Genomic DNA, 18,153 nt, shown 5'->3' with positions numbered 1-18,153 from the left:
GTAACATGATTTAGATATAGAGTTGATGTGAGGAATAAATGATAGTTCTGAGTCAAGGATAACACCTAGGCAGCGAGGTTGCGGGGAAGGGGGGGATTTATGGCCATGTTTACAACAGAAATGTCAGACAGGAAGCTTCTGTTTTTGGGTGGGAATATTATTAATTCAGTTTTTGAAAGATTGAGTTTGAGTTGGCGAAAAGACATCCAAGATGAAATGGCAGAAAGACAGTCAGTAACGCGAGACAACACAGATGATGAAAGATCAGGAGAGGACAGATAGATTTGTGTATCATCCACATAGAGATGATACTGAAATCCAAAGGAGCTTATTAGTTTTCCAAGAGAAGTGGTGTAGATAGAGAATAGCAGAGGACCTAGGACTGAGCCTTGCGGTACTCCAACTGATAAAGGAAGCGGAGCAGGGGTGGATCCACAGAAATTAACACTGAAAGAGCAATTAGATAGGTAGGATGAGAAGCAGGATAAGACCTAGGGATTGTAGGGATTGTAGCGTTTGTATGAGGAGAGTGTGGTCAACAGTGTCAAATGCAGCAGAGAGATCCGGGAGAATTAGAAGAGATAATGTTTTTTTCTTTTTGCTGTGATCTAACCATTAACAACCTTGGTCAGCGCAATTTTTGTGTTGAGAGCGAAAGCCTGACTGAAGAGGATCCAATAGGTTGTTTGCTGTAAGACAGTGTGTGAGGCGAGTGTAGGCAATTCTCTCGAGAAGCTTGGAGGGGCATGGGAGCTGGGAGATGGGACGGTAATTTGCAAGAGAGTTTGGGTCAGAATTTTGTTTTTTTAAAATGGGAGTAATCACTGCATGCTTGTATAGTGATGGAAAAATACCAGTAGAAAGAGATAGATTACAGATTTTAGTTTCTTATGACTATCTCCTACATTCAATGCTGACTTTTTTTCATGCTTCTTCTGGTGCGTACCACTTGAAACTTCTAGTCTGCATTCAGATGCCTTGTGCCCCATCTTATGACATATGAAGCATTTGTACTTGGGCTTCTTGGACTTTGCACCTTCTGTGAGTAGAACGGTACTCTCAGCATTTACCTCGACAGGAATTCTCTGTTTGGACTGCAGCAGCTTAGCTCTCACGATTTCTGTTGTTAACTTGGTATCGTTGGACTTCAAATCTATTACAAAGAAATCATACTCTGGTGTGAGATTCTGCAGCATCGCCATTGCGACTTCTTCGTCGTCCACCTGTGCTCCCACAGATGCCAATTGCTGGGATTTCTACAGCATTTCCATGCTCTCACAAGTTCTCAATGTGTACGCATCAAGTTTATCCTTCTCATCAGACCTTTCTCCTCATCTGCATTTTCCAGAGCAGTCCATGTGTCACTTGCTGAATCTTTATAATTAATGATAGAATACACATACTTTTCGACAGTCATGGCTCTAGTCACTTCATCAGCATTTGGACGTCGCCTGGATCTACTGTGACATTCCACAACTTTTCCCCCATTAACCGCATTTGCATTGCAAATTTCCACGTTGCATAATTTTTAGAAACTTTTAATTTACCAAACTTCATACTGGTGCCCGTGCTGTGCATTTTTCTTTGTGTAGTAAATAAAGGACTATTCTTCAGAAATAAAAACTTCATTTTATTCTTTTGCACTTCTGTTATCGTTCTTTACGTTTAGGTGTTTACTTTAACACACATTGCCGGGCCCATGACCTGTTGGTTATACCTTCTGATGTTACTAAAGGTGTTCAGCGGTGTTAATGTGGATGTTAAGCTACAACTCTTTTGTAACTTAAACAGGATGCTGTTTATTTAAAGATGATCACAACATATGAATGTAGTTACTCACAGTTTCTTGTAGTACAGCAGTATTCAGCAGTAACTACAGTTGCAGCAATCAAGAAATACAGATTATATGAAGTACTTGCATTTGCTTGTACACTCTTGTAGATATACTGGTATGCAAATGCACTCATACATATGCAGATGCAGGTAGTTTACTTTCCTGCAGGGGCGCACGGAGGATTGTCAGGGGGGGGGGGGGGTTTCCCCCCGAGCCCCAAAAAAAAACAACCCGAGAGAGAGCTGCTGCGTTTCGTCAGGTCTGTCCTATACAGCAGCCACGGCGCTGTCTAAGAAGCGTCCGCGGCGGTGCTGTATACACTACAGCACCGCCGCGGATGCTTCTTTGACAGCGCCGCGGCTGCTGTATAGGACAGTGGCCACTTAGTTAGCGCAGGGGGGGTTTCTAGAGACTCAGAAACCCCCCCTGCGTGCGCCACTGCACAGCCCTGTTATTTATGTTGTGACAGACTCCTGTAAGTCTATTAGGGATAGCAGGGAGCCTCCGGTGACCATATAAGGGCTTTTGGGGGACTATTATTTGTGGCACGCAGCTCTCTAAGCTGCGACTGTCCCTTTTAGTGTCTGGAAAGTATGTGCGGCGTGAAAAGCCAAACTTTTGGGTTCGGAGGTCTGGGCATGCACAGTAGTGCAAATAGGACATTGGAATCCTGCCCCACTTCCTGTTTTTTCCTAGACTACCGGGGTAAGTAGCGTTGCTATGGAAACGCGCAGGAGATGGAGCTAAAGCATCCTATACACTAACAGTTCCCTCCTACTCAGCTCACTAGTTCCGCTTCTGCTTTCAGATCAAACAAGTGACGGCATATCATATTATAAGATTCCCATGTCACAGGTGTAACCGGCTGCCTTACACAACCAGATCCCGCTCAAATTTCTACAACTAAATCTGACTCTCCCTTCCTCAAAAAGAATATGAAAATCATCCTGGAATCTCTGCAGTAGCATTATTTAATTATTTAGTTAGGAGAGCATCTTGACAATACTCACTGGCTTCTCTCCCCTTTTCAAAACTATCCCCTGGTTTCTGACTTCCACCTGACACCTTAAACATTTGAAGCGTGGATTATTGGATCCGCCATAGCCAGAACATTCATGCAGAAATTTGCAAGATGTCTCCCACTTTCACTAGGTATCAGTGAACACTGTTACGAGCCGCGGTGGTGCCTCAAGCCGCGGCATTGCCTCGAGACACTGCGACTCACTGTGCCTGTCTGCCGCGTCCTGGTCGTTTCCATTACGACCGTGATGTCACTTACGGTATTCGCCCCGGCTGCTGCTAAGGCAACAGTCCGGATGCTTTCTTGTTTAGACGCCACGTCCCCGCATTAGGAGCAGCCGGGAGAGTGTGCAATCTATGAAAATGAATTAACTGCCTTCTGAGGCTGATTACACCTGCTGGTCCCCTGCTTTCTGATTGGCCATTCTGTGTATATTAGAAAGGGAGGGTTTAGTCTCCCTGCTGGTTATAGCATCCTGTGTATCCACATTTGCTGACCAGCTCTCTGTTCCTCTATACTTCTGTATCCTGATTGATCTCCCGTTATGAGCCTTTTGTTTGACTTCAGATCCTGCTTGAACTCCTGTGACCCGTGACCTTTGCTATTATTTGGACTATTCGCGTACGCAGCCTGTCCTGACTATTTGCCTGTCCTTTGGCTATTCTGCTTGCTTGTTACCCACAACCTCCGGGCCTGTACCTGACACCTGCCTCCAGTATTCCGGTTACCTTCTCCCTGCGCTGTAGCAATTTAGATAAGCTTTTACCACCTTTGAGATTAAGTCCTGGGGGCATCCAAGTACCTACGAACGATATCAGTTCTACGGGAGAGGTGGCAGCTAAAGGTGAAGACCTCGGTTAGCCTGGTTCTAAAAGCTCATGTATATCCGCAGTTCTAACAAACACGTAGCTTATCACCTATGCAGTGTTAACAGATGCAATGATTCAAAGCCATTTGCACATGAATAAAAGGAGGGTTGAGAAACCCCAAGAGCATTTGCAGCATGGTGTCCTTTTGACCAACAGGCTTCCAAAATAGCTTCCAAATTGCAGAAAATGCCAGAACAACATGCTAGCTTCTATTCCTCTAGAACAAACATTTAGGTAATTATTAAAGGTTGAATTTATAAGCAAATACGTTCATCTATCACCATCCTTCTCTTTCCCATGGCTCAGTAAGAAATCTCTATAATGATAAAAGGCAGGGGTGGAATTACTGTGGTAGCAGCGTGTACAGCTGCTACAAAGCCTGAAGGCAGTATAATCCTGACACAGCAGCAGTAGGGCTGCAGACAATTTCTCGACGCCTAAACAGTGGCGCACGCAGGGGGGGTTTCTGGGTCTCCAGAACCCCCCCCCCCCCCCCGCTAAAAAGTGCCCTACATGTCGGCACTGTAGTATACAGCAGCCGCGGTGCTGTTTAAGAAGCGTTCACGGTGGCGCTTCTTTGACAGTGCCGCAGCTGCTGTATGCTACAGTGCAGCCGAAACAGAGCTGCCGCGCAGGTCTCTAGGATTATTTTTTTTTCCGGGGGCGGAGGAAACCCCCCCTGACAAATCCTCCGTGCGCCCCTTCTAAAGGTGTGTTATTTATTTAGGTTGTAACTGATGTCATAGTAACTAGTAACCTGCTTCCTGTAGGTTTCTATAACAGTAGTCATGGACTGATCACTAGAGGAGCTTATGTAAGCTAGAGGAGGTGAGAAGCTGTCTGCTGCATGTACATGGGGGGCTCTTACAAAATGTTACTATGGGATCATATGTGGTATGTAGAAGGAGAAGAATGCCAATCGTTTCCCTTTTAAATACCTTTTCTTTGAATTCCTACTTAACATGGACACCCAAGAAGCCTTCAAAGCAAATATATCACAACTATCTGCAGATGTAAGAGCCACTGGGTGTAGTGTAAGAAAACCCCCAAAAGACTTACCTGCTTGTTTTGTCTCTAACCTGAGCTGTTGTGTAAGTTACAGTTAAAACAAACAGACTGTATAAAAATAAAACTATATTTGCAGTGGCATCCTTTCAGATCTTTTCTGACCTCATGGGAAATAGTAATACCAAGAGGTATTTTTGTGCTTTTGCTTGAAGATAAAGATAAGTAGAATCCAGTGAGATCATGTGACTGCTGCAGTGTTTTTAATCCCCCCGTGTAATTCCCACATAGAGCGCTGGCTGCTAACATGAAGGAGAAGCAGCTTCTTACAAGTGAAGCTGCTGCTTGTTCAAGTCAGTGTTATACTCAGAGTGTGTCACTTGGCTATAGTGTTACAGCCAAGCGCCACACTCCCAGGAGGGGAGAATGCAGCCCCCACTTCCCCATACTAAGGCAGTTATCAGGGGTGGAGGCGCAATGCTAGGGGTGGAATGCCACTTCCAAAGTCTGGCGAGGGCTGCTGATGTGTCCCCAGGGCTTGTGCCGGCCCTGATAGAGTCATGAAGAAGTATGTTATTCGTTATATTCATCCAATTTATTGTATATAAAGGACTAGAGGTGTCATGAATGGCGGGTTGTGGAGATCTGGATCTGGACCCTTAGCTTGCTTAGTAAACAAGAAGTAGCAGCTGGGAGCCTAGAGAAAGCTCCTGCTCATCTCGGCCGTACCTAGAAGAGTGGCACAGCTTCTGTGGGTACTGGTGGCCCGAGACACGAACTCAGAACTGGAGTCTGAAGCAGGGAACTCAGGGCTGGAATCTGCAGCAGCAAGCTCAGGGCTGGAACTGGTCATGGAACACTCTGGACTGAGACCTGAACACAGAGGCACACAGACCTATCAATGGGAGACTGAACTCACAGTGAAGTGTGTGAGATGGATGCAGGAGAAAGAAGCTGTGGAAGGACCAGGGGCACTTGGTAGGAGATACTGCAGTCAGGAACAAAGCACTTGGTAATAATGGTAAGAGATACTGCAGTAAGGACCAGAGCACTTCATGAAGCTGGTAAAAGATACTGCAGTCAGGAACAGTGCACTTGGTATTGCTGGTACAGGAGTTTGGGTCTCCCTGGCTTTTACACCAATCTGCAATCAGCAGTTTCTGGTTTAAGTAGAGCGCCCTGTGCACTGATAGGCTGGCTAAATCATGTGACTGGAGTTGCTGGAGACTTGATTGTCAGAATGGATCATGTGATGCAATCTAAGATGGCCACACCTATAAATCAGAAGAGCAGGAAGTGTTTGTTTACAGATAGTGACACAGGACTCAGGAGTATCATAGGTGGCCAGTAGGGGCCATGAGGTGACATCGCCAGGTAACTGGAGCTAACACCCCAATGTGTGACATGGGACTGATGCAGAGAGGAACGTACACCAGTTTGTGTAGCGTATTTTACATGAAATTGGTCTGCAAATGCCCAAATAGTGGGCACACATGTTGCATATCTCTGAGATATACTCACATAGGAGCTCATGCAGAGTTGGATGTAAGCAGGAAAAGAATTGCGCATGAAAAAGTGCAATTAAGAAAATATGTTCAGTCGGACAGATCTCAAGATGCATCCAGTTGTACATCTGTAGTACATGCACCATATTTACAAGTGCATATATTTTTGCACCACAATAGCATAGATATAGCATAGATATCTTAGAGATGTCAGTAGTAGTGTGAGAAGTAAAAGCAATAGTCGCATTACATTACACAATATAACAATGTATTGAAGTGTCATATACACAAGCGAGAATAGTGTATGGATAGTGCTATTACTAAATGCTAAAGTTACATTTACCATATAAAATATGAATAAATACAAACATTGGTAGTTTTCCCATTTAACAATCAAATGGGAATCTTCTTTCCTGCCACAGTCCAAATTGAAATATCAATTAAGTTATAAAAATAGATGGCTGCAACTTCATATATTATTGCAGCAACAATAATGAATTAATTACTATCAGTGGGAGGGGTCACTATGCAATACACAATTAGCCAATCAGAAGTGGCTAGCTAATGCTACTGAACATCATCATTGCATCTCATTGCACCAGCCTGCAAGAGATAAGCCTCTTGAAAGGTGTATAGGTGACAGATCTACCTCATTCACAATTAAATGAACAAAAAGATAGTTCAGATATAGTGGAGCCCAAGACTATTTTTACTAAGGTAAAAATATTGAAGGTTTTATCAGCCTCCTCTTTGTATGAGTCGCACCTTGAAACAATTATAGAACATTCATCCCTCACGTCCAGAGAAAACATGTGGTGACAGACAAACCATTACATGTTATTAGACCCCATTTGGCTGTTTTATTAAAGACAAAGCCCATCGGTAATCGGCGGTTCCGTAAAACCTCAGCATAGTAAACCTTACCCCTTAGACTAATTGTGATATATATATATATATATATATATATATATATATATATATATGCTACATTTACTAGATCTTCTTTCCATGACCAACGTTCCCCCAGATTATACCAGGGTTTCAAAATGTATATATACTTATTTTTATTTTATATAAAAAATTTATTTTACCTTTCGTTAATATTCACTATTCAACATTCTGATTTTATACTTGATACTTTTAGCCTTTGCAATCATTTTTTGCAACATTGCAAAAAAAAAAACAGCAAACAAATTGTTTCAATGTCCCTTTATTTAAAAACTGATGCAATGGGTTCATGGGAACTTCTCCCTCAACTCTCCTGATATTAAGAATACAACTTCTTGATTGGGTGGAATTTAAAATGTTTATTTTCACATTTTGACAAAATACAGAATACTAAAGGAGACTGGAAAATGTTTACATTTCACAATACATAAAAAACTATATACATATATAGATAGATAGCATGGCTCACAAGCGCCCCCTGCTGAATATTTAAAACATTAAAAGGATGAAAAAGATCAAGTGAAAAAATAAATACATTTTTAACCCTCAGTCCACCACCACCTAAAAGTGTAAAAAATAAACTTATTGCTTACAGAGATTGTGAATTTACATGATAAAAATAAGCATACTGTCTATTCTATTATAAGGATAAGTAAGAGACACATCAGCATTATTTGCCTTGTAAAAAGAAAATAAAAATAGTTCACCTATGTGACAGCAGCCTCTGACAATGTCCTTGTGACTTCACCAGAGGGCTGCGGTCACAAATATGCTATGTTTGAAGAACCCAAACGAAAGCTGGCCTACTTGTTTATATACAGGTTGGTAGATTGACACACACACACACACACACACACACACACACACACACACACACACACACACACACACACACACACACACACACACACACACACACACACACACACACACACACACACACACACACACACACACACACACACACACACACACACACACACACACACACACACACACACACACACACACACACACACACACACTTGGAATCATTAAGAAGTTTCTAAATTTCCAGATTGACCCAAATTGGGAAGAATCTAGTTATTTTAAGTGTTTTTTTATATTTCTTATTAATGTGAAGCCAGGATTTACAAGTATCATTGAATAGGATATTATGATAAAACTGTGTAGGTAACAAGGATCTTGGTAAATGTAGTAAAGTCACTGGGGAATATGGGTGGAATAATGCATTTTCCTGTGTTCCGTTTGTAACATGTTCATGTTGATGGAGCCAATCTAAAGTGTAACGAAACAAGGACATTTGTGTAAAGGAAAGTATGTCTGGCAATGCTAAACCTCCTCGGGCCTTTCCAAGTATCAGTTTATGTCTGGCTATACGATGTTTCTTGGATTGCCATATCAATTTCGAAAATAATGTGGTGCGTGTGTGTGTAAATCAGATCTAGTTAGGCCTAATGGGAGCATTTGACGTGGATACAGTGGCGGATCCAGGGGGGGCCGATCGCCCCCCCCCCCCTAGCAGGGGCTTGCTGCCGACAGCTACACACTGTGCAGGTCCATTCAGCAGTGACAGTGTGCTGCCCGGCTGCTCTGATTGTGTTTTAAACACAATCAGAGCAGCGGGACAGCACATTATCACTGCTGAACGGATCCGCACATACTGTGCAGCCGTCAGCAGCCTTAGCAGACGGAAAGGGGGCGGGGCCTAAATCCCCCCCCCTACATCGCCCGGGGTATAGTCATTTCCTAGATCCGCCCCTGCGTGGATAAGATAATTTAGTAAAGATTATGCTTTTAAATGTTAGCATTGCGGCCTAAGAGGGATAGTGGGAGATTATGCCAATTAAGCATAAGTGTTGATTTTTTTTGATAATAGGTGGTTAGTTAAAGGCATATAGATTATGTAATTTAGCAGGAATGTAAATTCCTAAATATTTGATTTTAGTGGGAGAGAATATGAACTGGTAGTCGAGCTCCACATTACACATATCATCGGGAATGTCTCAAAATTGATTTTGCAGCTCGCAAAAGAACTAAACCTGTGAATAGTATGGAAGATAGTGGGGATAGATCCATCAGGATCAGAGATCATGAGTAGCATATCAGCCGTCAAGAGTGGAAATTTAGTCTCACATCTCCGTAGATAAATGCAGCGGGTCTAGGTTCTAAGGCTAGTGCGCATAGTAGTGGGGATAACGGGCATCCCTGTCTTGTACCTCTCTCTACTACGAATGTAGAAGAAATTAAACAATAGTTTATTGGTTTTGTTAAGTGTTTATTTATTTTTTATCAAAGTAACATTAAATTAACCTGAAGTTATAGTCTCATCCAGCATACTTAACAGAAGGCATCAAGCACTCCAACAGCATCATTAATTTGCTCTACTTCTCACAAACGTTCTACTGTTCAAGCCAAACACCTCAAATTTAGACTAACCCATCCATAATACTCTTTTTCTGTCTTCCAATGTCTGTGTTCTTTTGCCCATTTCAACCTTTTCTTTTTTGCCAGTTTCAAATATGGCTTTTTATTTGCAACTCTGCCTAGAAGGCCAGCATCCCAGAGTCATATTTTTTACTGTTGCAGATGACACTTCTATTTTTGATGTACTAAATAATAAGGAAACCTCCAGCTCAGGCCCTGTAGGCATCTCAAATTGCAGAGTCTGCTGTACTTATCCTCTTGTGCATCTGGGCCTTCCGCTGTGTTTTCTATCCTGGTTAGATCCAAATTGCCATTTTCTTTCAAGACAGTAGTGGAACCTTTGTATGAAATCTTTAGTTTCTTGCCAATCTGACACATGGAATAGCATTGCTTTGCCATAGCAACATAGGCTGACGTGTTTCCTGAGAAACCCGTTTTGTTTCGGCCACATTTGAACCCAGAATAAAAAGTACTGTTAATGTGAAGTGCAAACGTTTAGGAGCAACAAAAGCTCAGCGGTAGGTCACAAAAACATAACGCAACCAACTCCACATTAATGCCCATGGTGTAGGAATGGGATGTTCAACAAGCACACATGGATGTGATGTTCAGGTGTCCACATACCTTTGGCCATGTAGTAGATCTATATATAGATATATCTACACACACACACTCAGTGGGATTTTCATGCACAAAAGTCTCTAAAACAGTGTTTCTGAACTCCAGTCCTCGCGCAGTCCTAACAGCTCATGTTTTGTGGATTTCTGTCTGTGGAACAGGTAGGATAATTACTGATCCAACCAAGTACAGTAAGTCACCTGTGCACGATTAAAGAAATCCTGAAAACATGAGCTGTTGGAGGGTTGGGGAGTGAGGACTAGGATTGAGAAACTCTGCTCTATAATTTGCAGAGAATGGTGCAGTGAGTTCTCTGGGCAACAATGCCTTGTAAATGAGAAAGGTCAGATAATGGTATGCAGAAGAGCATCTCTGAAAACACATCATTTTGATCCTTTAACTGGATGAGCTACAACAGTAGAAGACATGGCTGGGTTCCACTCCTGTCAGCTACGAACAAGAAATTGATGCTACAATGGAGTCATTCGAAAGAGGAAGACTTTAAAAACTTTGCCTGATCTGATGTATCTCAATTTCTGTTGCAACAAACAGATGGTAGGGTCAGAATTTAGCATAAACATCAATACATTCATCATGCCTTGTGTCAACTGGTGGTGGTGGTATAATGGTGTGGGGAATGTTTTCTTGGCACACATTAGGTCCTTTAATACCAAATGAGCATTCAGCCTATCCAAGTATTGTTGCTGAGCATGTATATCCCTTTACGGCCAGCATACCGTTCTATTAATGGCTACTTACAGCAAGATAAATTGTCTCCTCACAAAGCACACATCATATCAAGCTGGTTCCATGAACACAAGAAGTTCAGTGTGCTGATCTCACTCATATAGAGCGCCTTCCGGATGTGGTGGAACAGGAGATTTGCGGCATGAACGTCCAGCAGACAAATCTGCAGGACTGCATGATGCTATCACGTAAACATGGGCCAGAATGTCTAAGGAATGTTTCCAGAAACTTGTTGAATCCATGCTATGAAAAGTTCAGGTTGGTGTGTGTGTGTGTGTGTGTGTTTACACAAACAATGTAGTAGCAATAGGATTATATGATTTAGTTTAAAATGTACCCATCACTAGGTGGGCATCCTCCATGTCACAGTTCCTGCCTCTCCTGGGACAGAGCACAATGCAGTCTGAAGCTTGTATCAGAGGAGTCAAGCAACTAACATACAGATAGTGTGCACAATTACAGGTCCTGCAGGTGTTGTGAACTAGGGTACCTCTCTGGCCACATCTGGTCATTCCCCATAGTAACCTGTTACAGGGACAAAATCCACACACTCCTTAATAGCTTGAGGCCCCAGTAGCAAGGGAGCCATAGGTGTTTCTTCTAGGCCAGGGGTAGGCAACCTGCGGCTCTCCAGGTGTTGTGAAACTACAAGTCCCAACATGTTTTGCCAGTAGATAACCGGCAGATAGGTGGCAAGGTATGCTGGGATTTGTAGTTTCACAACACCTGGAGAGCCGCAGGTTGCCTAACCCCTGTTCTAGGCTATTCCCACAGGACCTTAATACATTTCCCAAGATGCTAATATTCCAGTTTTTAGCCAAGATATGCAAGAACTCACTCCCCCACACATTTCCTCACTCAAAAAACAAATCTGGCACATTGCAGCCATGGAAAAAAATCTATTATTTACAGGATATGGGCCACATATATACCAAAGTATGTCCCACCGGCCTCTTCTGCCCCTTTAATTTACTCTTCAATTCCTGCAAGGTGTGCAGGCCCTCCACACACACATCCATCCAACACACACACACACACACACACGGACTTACCCTCTCCTAGGTCCAGTAATATCAGGCAGCTGCCTAATTTTCCTAATATAAGATGGACAATACTATGGTTTTCTTACCCAACTAGCCTTGTACCCCCCTCCCAACCCCATATTCCACACCCTCTTATTCTTACAAATAATGGTTTTGATTTTACTGTTCTTGCTATTATGCTTGATATACTGTTCTGGACGCTTTGTCCTGATTTTATAAATTATTTTATTTCTAATCATACAAAATAAAAGAATTTTTTTTCGGGTGGGAAGTAAACACAAGACACTGTTTAGTAGGTGAAACACTAATTCCCCCCACCCCCGAACAAACACCAGCTGACAGGTTCAAATTCAAGCACTCCAGAGCCAACACCACTATAAAAAAATATGTTTATTACAAAATATTTATATCAATCTGCTACAATACACTTCAAACACTTGACATTTGCCGAGATAAAAAGAAAAGAATGACTAACAGCCATTCATAACAATTCATTAAACAGGCACCAAGCAACAAACAGAAAAGACAATGAAAATACCAGTTATGTCCTACAGATGGTAAATAACAAGAACATGCATTAAGTCAACATAACAACATGTATACAAACACATATATGCTTTCATGTTGGAAATGGATGTATATTAATATATCAAAGCTCAGCTTGGAACTTAGTGCAAGTTGATTGGCCATAACTTGCAAAGTGGCACATTTCAGAGTATCCACACACGCTGTATAGAGAAGGACGATACATAATTGTTTTGAAGCAATTAAGTCATGACGTGACGTGATAAGAAGAACACAGAATATTTTCCCTTGCTTGGGTTTTGTTTTTTTTACTGTATACCGCCACATGTAACAAGTTCATCAATAATTACTAAATCAGTAAAGACTTGTCTTCCTCATGATCCTAAGAAATTCTTGCTCATTAATTTCGCCATCTCCGTCGCGATCCGCTTCGTCAATCATTTCCTAATTAAAATAAATAAAATTATAACATGCATGGAAAGACCAATATTGCGTGCCAGCATGAATCTACACATTAACTCTAACAGTTAACACATACATTGAGAACAAAGGCTGCAAACGTATGTATCCTAGTTCATAAATAACACAGTGCATTGACGTCAATTGACAGGTCCTTGAACAGACCTGTCTATAGTTAATTCAACTCCAGAGGGGATTGCAACAGATTGTAAATCTACAGAGGTTTGCCGCAGATGCACTTCTAGAAAAAAATTTATTCCTCACTACTCACCAAGACAATTTAAAACATTATTTATTTTCCTGCTGACTTATGTTTTAAAATGTTTCTCCAAGATAATTCCTGTGTTAAATAAAAACTCTAATAATGCCAATATTTAAAAAAAAAAATCAATCCATACTATTTTTATTATTGTGACCTAGATGTACACATTCCAGTAGCAGTTTTCTAGCTTTGCATCTTTTCAAAATTGAGGTGGAAGAATGGAAGCCAGTAATGATGTGACAGTGTATTGCCACAATCTTTGCAGACAGTCTAACTTCCATTACCCAATGAATGCATCCAATAGTAGCACTAAACACTATGGAAGTGGGGGAACTTCATTCTCCACAACGAGCTGACAGACATCACTGCGATGTCCATGTGCACTCATTGCTGGAGAAACTCTGCTGCACACTGTGTGGAATTGAATTACCCCTTATATATCTTCCCTATGACAGCACAAAGCTGCTTGTTGCCTGGTAGTATCAGCTACAGATGTCTAACAGCTGATAACAAGGTACCACAAATTGGAGTTTGACGAGGGAGCAGGTCAGTTAAATAAACCCAAGGCTTCATACGAGAGTCCATTACCCAGAACAACCAAACTAAACAATATTACTCCACTTGAGGCCAGTCATTCCCGAACAGTCCAAACTAAAGCTCACAAGTACCATATTGTATAAGAAAATATGTATGCTTAGATCTAGTATATTTAATGTAAGATCCTTCTTTCATAGTAGACATATCATTTAATCTGGTGATGAGCAACTTTCAGGTGGTTAGAGAAGCCAGCGTCCGCATCATGTGACCTCCCCTGCACAATGCAGGAAGGTCACACAGCATATCTAATTAGAGCAGGAAGTGAAGTCTTCTCTTACATCAACAGGTAAACATTATTAGGCAGGGTGGCATTAATAAAAATAAGAATTTAATTGGCTTAACAACACTTGCTCAATGTCACATGTACCAGTAGCAGGTGCATACTGTCATCATTAGCAGTCCACATCTCCTAACTGTCCAGGAATCTGGAAAAAAGTTCTGATTTGAGAAGACTTTCCTGCCACCTAAGACTGTCCTGCCTAAATCAGGGCAGTTTGGAGTACATTCAAATAGTCTATATAGGTTAGACCGATTGCATAGAGATATCGCACAAGCTTCACTAAGTAGCCATCGTTGTACATGGCTTGCTGTCATAGTATAGCCTGAAGCTTCCTCAAAAATGTAACATGGAACCAAGGGCCACTTTTGAGGCACTTGCAAAAAAAATCATGTTGTCTATTACTGGGTTACAGCCACTGCTTGAAGTGTTTGCAGTGCTTATAATTTCAATATGCAATGTGTTGTGATAAATTACCTGTAGTTCTTCATCTGTAAGGTTCTCTCCCAATTCCTTGGCAACCCTCTTCAGGTTTTTAAAAGAAATTTTGCCTGTGCCATCATCATCAAATAAACGGAAAGCCTTCATGATTTCTTCTTTAGAGTCCTTCTCACTCTGATAAAGAAAATAGTAAAAATAAAATAAATAATAAGAGTTTTTATGGTATTTGAGAGGGAGCACAAATAAGTACTTACCATTTTATGAGTCATTAAAGACAAGAAATCTTCAAAGTCAATGGTGCCAGAACCATCTTTGTCAATGTCAGAAATCATCTTTTTCATTTCTTCCTTCTTTGGCTCAAAACCCAAGGCACGCATGGCAACCTGTAAGACAACAAAACTTAAATTATCCGAACAGATCAATATAAATCAAACATATTATTTGTTCAACATAGTTAGCATGTAACCCAACCATTTGAGCAAGTGGAGACCATCTTGATTATAAACACATTGAGGACATCCACAGTAACTATATTAAAGGGGATCTCCATCTAAAAGCACACATTGACTAGGTAAAATGTAACTATGGGCAGTACATAGTAAAATAGCCCATTCATTCCTTCTTCCCACAGTAATCAAGTCACTTCCTATGCAGAAGCAGGCCAACAAGCTACAATTTGAGATCCTGTCTCCCTATAAATGGCTTTAACTGTTCAATAGGCTGTGGGAGCTGTGCCTAAGACAGGTGATTGAACAAGATCCTTCCCAGTAGAACACATTAAAATCAATAAATAGCATAAATAAAACAGGAAGAAAATAAAAGTGGGTAGGGGATGGAGATAGGTGTATTCCGGTAGGTAGGAGTATCTACAATGTCCATCAGTGAAACCATGAGGTTCAGTTTAATTATATACTTTACTAATTGAACTATACTATTATTAATTAATAAACTTCATTTTAATTAACCCTTGTATTTTATTTTTACACTATAATTGTACATTACTAAAATATATAAAATAGCAAGTGTTTTTATTAATCCGTTTTCTTCTTAAAGCCCCCACCCCCCCCCCAAGTTTCTTGACCTGAAAGTTTAGGGGAGGTGAAATTATAGTGATCCAGGGACAGAAAACTAATCTACTAAATAGAAGGAGGTAGGAGTGTGTAAGTGTTTGTTTTCTCTTCAATTAGTCATATGTGTGCTACATGAAAAAACAGTCGGTATTTAACTTATGTGCAAAATAGAATACTAATTTGTACCCCTTGCATTGTAACATAGTTTTGTCCAGGAGACTGAAATAAGACGTTTCTCAAATTAAGATCCTTAATGAAACAGGCCCATAGTGTTCTTCTTATACACAAAGATTTACAGCTAAAACTTTGTTTCAATGCAGAGTTCTATTTTCTGCAGCTGCTTTTGGAAAACCACATGGCATCCATGTTGTTGAATACACAAGAACTGCAGAAAAAGATAACATCATCATGCAGATAAACTTCATGAAAAACGGGACAAAATATAATCCCACCTTCAGTTCCTTGACGTCAATAGTACCAGATCCATCAGTGTCAAACAAATCAAATGCTTCACGGATTTCCTGCTTTTGTTCTTCTGTTAATTCAGGTTTTGCACCAGTTTTCTTGCGTTGGACAGCACCAAGACCAGGTTTTCTTAATACAGATGCCTAATAAGTAAATAACATAAAAGGTGAATGTGATTTATATGAATATTACTGGACGTCTTTTTAAGTGATATTTTTTAAAAGAATAAACTGCACTGGAGTGGACTCGCCTCTCCCCAACACACTCAAACTGCCCTTCCCCCTTTCTGCCCTTTACTTAAGTTGGGTACACACTACAGAAATTTACACCAACTTTTTATGCCGATCGATTTTATATGCGATCGATGGTCCGATCGCTCGGTCCATGGACTGCATACACACTAGCCTTGTTTAGGACGATAAAGGGAAGAGCAGGCGTCCCTTTAGCGACTTTTTACAGCCATGTTGTCGTGAGCAATAACTGGAATTTCGTACTCACTGTTGTGGATCGGTCGGAAACTTATACACATTACACAATGGAAACGAGATTGGAACGAAAATATTTAATGGTACAACCAACCAAATGAGGCGACAATCGTCCACTTGGGCAGACTTTCGACCATCGTGTCACAACACACACTGACCCGACTTTTGAACGAGCGGCTGATTGAGACGATTATTGGACGAAAACTGTGTAGTGTGTACCTAGCTTTATTCCACTGAACTTCATTACATTGCTGCCTCCCCTTTTCTGATTTGTACTCATTTCCCTTCCTTGTTTATGATACACTGGCAGAAATTTGGATAGCCCATGTCAATTTATTTTATTCCAATAGGTCATCTTCTTTTGGTCAGCTTCATCATGCACTTGGTACAGTCGTACTGTGTATTAACTTTGTATCACAATGCATGCCCTGAATAAAAGTTCACAATATAGACAAAAAAAACTCAAAGGGGGCAATTCAATTCCCTCCAGAGTAACGCCGCGCTAAGTGCATTACCGTTAATACGGTAATTTTAACACAGATTAACAAACAGACGTTGAAATTGCTGTATTAGCGGTAATTATGCGCACTATTATCGCAATATCGGTAATAGTGCGCAGGCTGCATTACTTTTTATAGTAACGCAGCCCACAAGATCAACAGACATCTACTTAAATAATCTGTGCTGCTGCAAACATTCAAATGATCTAATAGACTAAAGTTTGTTCTATCTGCACCCACTTCAAAACATCAGACATCTGCATGAGCAGGATATGAAGATTGATAACAAATAGTAGAACATATGCAATTTGTGTCATATAGAGGTTCATTTGACACTACAATCTTCTTGCATTCACGTGACAGGATGCCTCATTACTACTCAGATTTAAAAATACAAGCAAGGTCTTCCAACAGCACAGTCTGTGGCTGTCTGCTGGTTTTCATTCCCATAAAAAAAAAAAAAAAAAAAGGGTTCAGATCAGCCAAATGCACCTTATAATGAGCAAAATAAATTCAAATACTGCCACAAACATGTTCTTTAAATCATAAACTCACAAAAATGTAAAAAACAAAAACAAAACATTAACTGGTCATAGTTTCCAAAACAGAGCTTTTTCACAAATTATTCGACTATGCTATATTAAAAGATATATTGAAGTATCTTTTTTCTATATTGAGGACATTTTGACCAATTTGGAAATATATATACTGATAAATCGATGGTGCATTCTTAGAAAACAACTTTAAAAGAGGATTCAATAAAAGAAAAAACAAGCAAAAGCTTTATACTAGTTTTTTAAAGTGACCAAAAAGATGTACATGCGTAAACTACTGACTGAAGAGGAGACATGCTTCTTAGATCTTTATAAATCCAAACAACACTATTACCGTCATGTCCGTACTCATTCTGAGACCAGGATACATTGGCCGTATAGGTGGTACAAACAAACGTGGAGGTTGCACTGGATGGGAAGTGCTAAGTGCTGATGATGAGGATCCCATACTGTCTTACTGTCATATACTGCTTGATGCAGGTGGTAAGCACTGTGCTTGTA

General features: G+C 40.8%; 1 protein-coding gene across 4 annotated transcripts in view; it reads right to left on the bottom strand.

Annotated features, from left to right (window-relative positions):
- Positions 1 to 12,389: 12,389 nt before the first annotated feature.
- Positions 12,390 to 18,153, bottom strand: part of LOC142141560 (uncharacterized) — an 88,275-nt gene continuing 82,511 nt past the window's right edge. For 3 of the 4 annotated variants that reach the window (XM_075200192.1, XM_075200174.1, XM_075200183.1), the window contains exons 2-5: positions 16,101 to 16,256; positions 14,833 to 14,961; positions 14,615 to 14,752; positions 12,390 to 12,986 (exon numbers count right to left, since the gene is read on the bottom strand). In XM_075200192.1, coding sequence (XP_075056293.1) covers positions 12,897 to 12,986; positions 14,615 to 14,752; positions 14,833 to 14,955 — 351 coding nt within the window. In that variant the 5' untranslated portion in view covers positions 14,956 to 14,961; positions 16,101 to 16,256 and the 3' untranslated portion in view covers positions 12,390 to 12,896. Of the gene's footprint in view, positions 12,987 to 14,614; positions 14,753 to 14,832; positions 14,962 to 16,100; positions 16,257 to 17,986; positions 18,009 to 18,153 lie in introns of those variants that run through there. The other variant, XM_075200166.1, reaches the window with a different exon arrangement.

This window comes from Mixophyes fleayi, chromosome 1 (genome assembly GCF_038048845.1).
Source record: "Mixophyes fleayi isolate aMixFle1 chromosome 1, aMixFle1.hap1, whole genome shotgun sequence".
NCBI lineage: Eukaryota > Metazoa > Chordata > Amphibia > Anura > Limnodynastidae > Mixophyes > Mixophyes fleayi.
This window is presented reverse-complemented; position numbering and strand designations above follow the sequence as displayed.